Here is a 7,828-nt window from a genome sequence, read left to right as displayed (position 1 = left end):
TCACTGTGGACTGCACTCATGTCTAATTTTATTGACCACCAACAAACAAACCGACAAACAAATGAGCATTCTGGAGCAATAATGAAAATGTGTGCTCTGCTGATTAAAACCCAAAGTAAAAGCAAATCGAGTGCTCCCTAAACCAGGACCTGCCACATGCCGGCATGTGCCGGTCACAGCTCTTCTCTGCACTGTGCAGCTTGAAGTTTCCTGCAATTTTCTGGATAAGTAACACTATGCAAAAAGGCAGACATGCAACAAAAATCAAACGCCTGGCACAACAGAAGGTGAAGCGCTTGTCCCTCGAAGCGGATCATCATCTGTTGTCTGCAAATACTTTTGATTTAACACAAATAATGTTCCCTAAGAAGAAATCATCTGCAAAGAGTGCTGCATGTGTGCTGCAGTGACACTGACTCAGACGCCCATGAAAGCGAGCCTGTACAGCATGTCAGCGTATTCATCCAGCTCACAAAGACGCACCGACAGCTGTTGATTATTTTGCTTCCAGTTTCACATCCATCATGCAGACACAATGAAATGAGTGAAAGACTTTATATTATTTGTCTGCAAAGACTATTTTACAAATTTTGCAAAGACTATTTTAAGGAATTTAAGATTCCTTAAATGAAATATATAGCACAAAGTAAAGGTGACATGGAATTCTTTTTGGTAGCACTTTATAATAATGTCACACTTTTAAGCATTAGTAAGGTATTAGTAAATGTGGAGGGCGTGGCCTGCGGCTGCGGGGGAGGTGGACGCACCTGAGCGGCATCCACAATCACGCCTCGCTGGCTTAAAACAAGAATGAAGGTCTTGTGGTGCTGCTGATGTGTGCGCGGCTGGCGACTCTGAAAGTGTTCGCTCTGAGCTTGTGGGTGTTGCACTATCAACCAGTTGGTCCCAAACTCTCTTAACTCCTTCCAATTAAGAAAAACCAACACAATCACTGGGCAACACTCCACTAATTTTTTCCACTAATCATAAGGACGTTGCCATCCTGTTTCTACTCTAGTGTAACTGAACTAAGTAGCTTATTTGTACGATTGGAAACAATCAGGCTGCAAATTTTCCTAAAGTCTGACAAGTTTGCATTAAGCTAACTGTCTCCAATCAAAAGCTGATTTCCATGTTTTACACAAACTGCCCTGATTACTGTTCGCTGTGAAACAGTGCAAACAAAAAGAGCTGTTGGTTGGAAGGGAAAGAGAAACTTCAAGCAGTGAGCAATGAGTGAGTTTGCATGAATGAATAAGGTTAAGTGATTAAATGAAAACTGCTGTTATTTGACTAAATCACTGTGCTTACTTTCCCAGAATAAAACATCGTGCTACATTAAAAGAATGGAACGTTTTTAATCAGCACGGTGAACTTATTTTACATACACTGCTATATCTAATTAATGCTAAGGAGAGTTTTAGTTCGCAGACCTGAACTGATGGTCTGTCCACTTAACGCACATCTGTATGGTAGTTGATAATTAAACCCAAAAATCCATGCGGTTACAAAAAATTGGCATCTTCAGCATCTGAGTACAAAATTTACTTTATTGGAACCCAAGGTTACCTGAGCAGACTCACCCAAACTGTAACACGGCAGTTCTGCAGAGATGTGTTCAAGTTGTTCAATCAACACATTCATGCTGTTGACTTTTGTGCATTGTAACTTTCTGTAAATCAAATGTCTTTTGTAGAGCACAAATGTGTGCGCTGGCATTCTCAGTATCTGACACAAAGGTCCTTAAATGTTACTGTAAGGCTGTCCTTGTTAAGGGAGAAAATAATACATGCGTATGCATCCTAGGTAACATCACCAAAGAGCAAAGCTATGCAATGCAGAAATGGGAGTCTGCGTGCTGTCAGACCATAGCCATGCAGAAAAGAAGAGAGAAAGTGAAGTGATTTAAGATCTCCCATTCAATCTGTTCTCTGCCCGCCATCGTTCCCCTGGGGCCATCTTTGTACCTCTTCATCCATTTTCATCCCTCTTTGCCTCCTGTCCTGCTCTTCAGCCAACACGCTGTGCACCTATGTCTCACTGCCTTTCTGACCACTGAAAAGCAGCATCTTGCCTATCTGAAAGCACACCAAGCTTTCAATCACACTGACTTTGAATTTTTTTTTCTTTCCTTTTAATTAATGACCTTCTTTAAATGAGAGAAAATATGCTGAGGACACTGCCAGACAGGAGGACGGAGGAGGAGGATTAGCTGATTTGTGCCACGTAGCGGTGGTGTGAAGTCACCGGAGCGTGCGTGTCGGCATGAATGTTTTCGTGTACCTTTGAAGTAGGCACATGTGTGTTTCTTTGACATAACTCCTGACGCGCTTTGCCAGAGATTTTAAGCGAATTTAGGCCGAGAGGGTTGGACAGAGTACACACAGCAAGAGAACATGAGCCTTGGGCTTGCAGGGGCAAAAAAAAGAGAAAAAAAACAAAGGATAGCGTGACTCAAACACAAGAGTCTGTAGTGAATGTGTGAGAGAGGGGAAAAGAAAATGGATGATAAGAAGATAAACAAAGATAAAATAGAGAGGGGGTGAGAAGGAAAGTATAGGAAAGCTTTAAAGCTTTTATGCAAAAATGATGATGCTTGGGCCCTTCAAAGCCAGACCCAAAGGCACTACTTCTTTTGCTTCTTTAAAAATCTGGCTCACATTCCGCATTAAATCTGTAAGTATTTAAAATTCATAATCGTCTGCTTCGCCATCTCTCTTCAGTTCATCCTGGAAATTTTCTTGGAGACTGTCCGTCCCTGTTCCTCTCCTGCCTTTCCTGTTTCTTTCTCTCCACGCCCAATGTCACCTTCCCTTGAGATGGTTTTCCTCCTACCTGTCTGCTCCCTTCCTATGTATATCTCTCGCTCCCTCCCTCACTCCTACTATCCCTCTGTCAGTTCCTATTCCACTAGCTTTCTCCATGTTTCTTAATCCCCCTCCCTTTCCTATGATAATTCCTCTTCTCTTTCCCTCCCCCTGCTCTATTCTGTCAAGCCACCCTCTTTCTTTGGCAGCCGCTGTCCTCTTCTCTCCTCCCCTCTTTTCTCTCTCTTCCTGCCTCCTCCTTCTCCTTCCTCTCTGTTTATCTAAGTCTTGTTTCCTCTTCCTTCCTTCCTTCCTTTCTTCTTTACTTCTCTTTCTCACTTCAACCACCGCTCGCTCTTTCCCTAAATCAGCCCTAATAGACTGCAGTGCCACGCATGGTCCAAACATGCTCACACAAAGACGAACTGTGCAGAGGTATTAGCGCAGTAATTACGCTGAGGCACAAACACGCACACATTGCAGATGAACACACCAGCATTCCTGCACATTACAACGTGCTGCTCAGTCAGCATCAATTCTTCCTATATGTTGAACTGTGGCATTTTGGAAAAAGGAAAACAGCACAGAGGAGGGAGAACCATGGAAAAATGGGCAAAGAGAGTGGATAAAGCATAGGAACAATGGAAGAATGAAAACCCAGGCACAGGGCACCGGACATAGATAAAAGAAACTGAAAAGGTTAGAAAGACAAAAGGCAAACGGAGATGAAAAAGGACAGAAATAGAGGTAACCTGAAACAAAAGGGACAAAGAGTGAGTGTTGACGAGGCCGAGACAAAAACACAGGAAAAATCAGGAGGAGGGAAAAAGAGAGAGGGAGAGAGTGTCAGTGACACATAATGAGGGAGGGAGGAGGAGAGTGAAAGGGAGAGTCAGCAAGCGGGAGCTGTGTTCATTTGCGCACAAAAGATATGAGTGAGTATGGATGTGTGTGTGTGTATGTGTGTGTGTGTATGAGAGAGAGAGAGAGAGAGAGAGAGAGAGAGAGAGAGAGAGAGAGAGAGAGAGAGAGAGAGAGAGATGCTGAGAAGGAGGGGAGGAGTGAGCAAAAGAGGGAGGAGTGACTTGGGAGAGGGAGGAGTGAGAGCGAGAGTGCGCGGGATATTGTCATCTGGTCCTGCCAGAGCAGCAGCAGCAGCAGCACTGCGAGCATCACCAGTGGACGGGATACACCCGCTGCAAGCAGAGTGAGGCGACGAGGAAAGGATGGAATACACACTGATGAGGAAGCAGCAGCAACAACAACAACGGGGAAACATGGAATAAAAAGAGCATTTATAGCGTCTCCTTTGCTCTTCACTTCTGTTTGGAGCATCCCACAAGCAGATCACCAGTGAAAACACATACATATGATATATATATAAAATTCCTATACATATATATCAAATTATGCCTGTTTTCAAAGAAGCTGCAGCCGGACAAAGGACTTAATTGACAGCAAAATGTATGAAAATTGGGGGATAATGTGCAACATTTGCTTAAAAACTGTTGCATATTAATGCTTTAAGCTTTTTTGTAATTCATTCTTTTTTTTTTGTTCTCAGTGGGGAAAAAAGACAAATTAAAAAAAAATATATATACATTGATGCTAACGGAAAAATTGAAAAACCTGCCAACTGAATAGTTGAACCAGCAAGAGCGAAGCTCTTCTGCTGCACGCAGCTCTATATTTCCAAAAGGGGGCTTCTTTTGAAAACAGGATATTTTTTGATCTGCCCTCGGTGCCACTCTGCTGTTTGGCTGTCGCATCTCCACTTGTCTTTGTCATCCAGCTGGGCTGCGGGAATATTTATTCCAGCAAGGCTCGTGCAAGTGCGCTGGCTGAAAGTGCAAAGGGCAGTCCACGGGCTCTCTGACCTCACAGTGATATTTCCTCAGCAACAACAAACAGCCCTACTTAGAGGCTGTGGGCAAACAGTAAGGTAAGTTGTGGAAGAGACAGAAAAAGAGAAAATTATAAAATAGAGAAGATAGAGCGAGATCAGAGTGTAAAGAAAGAAAAGAAAAGACTGAGCCAAACACAGGAGCAGACACAGCCATTAAAGAACAAACCACTCCACTCCTGGTCAAGTATTTCCGACAGGTTTATCTTTCTCACGGCTACTCCAGAGTCTCGGCTGCAGCAGCACCAAGACATTAAGATCACAACATCAGCCCTCCCCTTTCTCCCCCCCTCTCTCTCATCTCTCCTCGCCTAAGCACTTGAAGGGCAGGACTGAGCGGGCTGATAGACAGAGTACCCAGCTGGTGTCCTGGGTCTGTTAGAGACCCTGGGATCCACGGAGAGGAGGGGTTTCAGTGGAGCACACACAGAGCAGCAGCAACAGGAGCCCGGTGCCCGCAGAGCACGAAAAACCACTGGACTCTTGTGGGTCGCTTAAAAGAGACTGACACTGACAGTGTGCTATCACCAGGGGGATTGGAGCTGTATGTGTTCACAAAGTGAATGTGAGATTACGTGTACGCGAAAACACGCCTCAGGTGCAAGAGGGACGCTTTTGGACTGTAATCACCACAGGATTTTAGCTTGACGAGACCCTGGAGTAATTTCCCCAAAAAAACAGAACAGCTGTTGTTACCTGTTGGCTCTGACTGGAAATAGAAAGGAACTATCCAATACTGTCTTTAGTCATAAAAGCTGAATATTTAACAATACAAAAACTTCAGTGGATGAAAGACTGGAGCTGCGCTTCTAGGAGAGGAAGTAAACACCCACCAAAGTGGACTCAGGTGACAGCAAAAAGATGCCCACTACAAAAATAAAAAAGCTTTCTGTGAGCGCCGACGGTGAGAGTAAGAGGATGATGGATGCAAGTTAAATCTCAAGAGGGAGTAGTGGGTGACGAAGACAACTTAAGTGAAAAACTATTGATCAGAGTTTTTTTATTCCCTTTTCTTTCTTTTTAATGATATCGCAACTGATTTGGCTCCATTGCCGAGCATTAGAGTTTTTTCCCCACACCGGAATATGAGTCCATCTTTGGAGTGAAAAGTTGGGAACCCATGACTGCCTGCAGGTTTCAGAGATATCTGCCTTTACAGCTAGCAACATCAGGACCCCAGACTTCCCACTTTTTGCGGATTATTCGTTCACTCTGCGGGGGAGCTTACTGTCAGAAATGCCAGAGGCGAGTTCATCCGTAGGTAACGCGGCCTCCTAAACTGGATTCCCTCCAAGCCACCAGCTTTGGATTTGTCTACAACCGCCTCTGCTGTCTGCTGATGACATATGGCTTTGTAAAAGGTGACAGAAATTTTAGAATGCGCTTTGACACACACACCTACACGTATTTAACTGCCGAGGACTATCGTGTGTCTCTGCATGTGAGTTTCCGCTCACAAGGGCCCACGTTTACTTTAGCTAGGAGCATGTTAAAATGGGAGATTCTTTTTCCTCACTTGTTCTGCTCCCACAGTGACAGTTTAGTTTTCTGTAAATCGGAATTTTAATAACTAGTTAATGAAGGCTTTTTTAAAATGCTTCTTCAGATTATCACTCTGGGAAAAATCTCTTGATCTCTCCTCTTCAGCTTCCTGTTTCACTGATACTGTATCTCATTAAGTTGCACTGCTTGCACAGCAAAAAGATTCATTTATTTGCTATAACTAACAGCTCTGGGCAAGGAGGATATTTAACTCTCTATTTCTTTTATTTCTAACACCTAGGTGCTTTCAGTTGGAACTGTCATTAACTCTTACACATCAGGACTAACATCACAAGATACTGGAGTAAGACCAAGATGGCTGCCATCATTCATCCACTCTTGGTGAACTTATCTTTAGCCGTCCTCCTGGGTTTGATCTCTCTGGGAGGTCTGAACTTTCAGCCGTCAGGTCAGGCTTTGGCGCAGTTCTCTTCCAACAACCAGACAACAGAACCATCTACGTCACCAGAAGCAGCGCTAATAACCCCGACACCAGACACAGAGGAGCAAGCAGGTCCGACTGGGGATAACCGCTGTTGGGGTTACTATGATGTGATGGGCCAGTGGGACCCACCTTTTAACTGTAACGCAGGTATCTACCTGTTCTGTTGCGGATCCTGCTTCTACCGCTTCTGCTGCCAGTTCAAAATCCACAGTTTGGATCAGACATCCTGTTCAAATTATGACACACCTGTGTGGGCAAACACGGGACGACCGGTGGCACCTGTTACAGAAGCCCAGGAGGAACCGGACCGGGATCGGACCCACATGATTGTGTATATTATCTGTGGAGTGGTGGCCATCATGGTGCTGGTGGGGATTTTCACCAAACTTGGGCTGGAGAAGAGTCAAGGAGGGCAGACCGACATGACCAACTCTAGGTAGGAACTGAGAAAAGTAAAACAATGAATGAAGTGATATGCAATAGATGAATGATACTGGGCATCGACTAAAGAGTTAAGTAAAAATATTTTTGAGGAAATTAAGTTTTTTGCCAAATGAGAGATAAATGTCTTTAAAGTTGCTAAAGCTAGCAGCCAGTTAACAAAGCTGCTTTTCTGGGTAGTATTCTCTATGTGAAGCTAAGCTAACCTTCTACTGGCCACACCTACATATTCAGACAATAAGTTGGTTCTGATTTTAGCAGACTATAGGGCTAGCATGCAACTCCAACAGAACCAAAGTAGCAGTGCAACCAAATTTTATTAGACTCATTTTGGTAATTTCCAGCTCTACATTTTATCCACTAAATCTACTAGCGTAGCTTTGCATGACTGGGTATTTGTGCAACTCCCTACCTAGTATCCTCTCTCTTTTAGACAGCACTCCCTTTAAGACAGCGTTTTCCTGATTGGTTGCTTCTTGCAAACAACGATTTTGATGATGGGTGGGGTTCCTGTGCTCTCAGCCAGAGAGAAATGTCAAACTATGGAGTTGTATCACAGAAAAAGAGGAAAGTTTCTTTTCTGTGAGAATAACCCTGCTTATTTGCAAACATGTCTTTGAAACTCATTTCAATTCACAGCCATAACATCCCATCTCCATGTCCAAGTCATTCTCTGAATGTTCAAGTATT

At 43.8% G+C, this 7,828-nt stretch overlaps 1 protein-coding gene across 2 annotated transcripts in view; it reads left to right on the top strand.

Annotated features, from left to right (window-relative positions):
- Positions 1–3,961: 3,961 nt before the first annotated feature.
- LOC101483114 (protein shisa-8) overlaps positions 3,962–7,828 on the top strand; it is a 128,051-nt gene continuing 124,184 nt past the window's right edge. The window contains exons 1-2 of one of the 2 annotated variants that reach the window (XM_004560786.4): positions 3,962–4,749; positions 6,494–7,133. In XM_004560786.4, coding sequence (XP_004560843.1) covers positions 6,568–7,133 — 566 coding nt within the window. In that variant the 5' untranslated portion in view covers positions 3,962–4,749; positions 6,494–6,567. Of the gene's footprint in view, positions 6,072–6,493; positions 7,134–7,828 lie in introns of both variants that reach the window. The other variant, XM_004560785.4, reaches the window with a different exon arrangement.

This window comes from Maylandia zebra, linkage group LG4, assembly GCF_041146795.1.
Source record: "Maylandia zebra isolate NMK-2024a linkage group LG4, Mzebra_GT3a, whole genome shotgun sequence".
NCBI lineage: Eukaryota > Metazoa > Chordata > Actinopteri > Cichliformes > Cichlidae > Maylandia > Maylandia zebra.
This window is presented reverse-complemented; position numbering and strand designations above follow the sequence as displayed.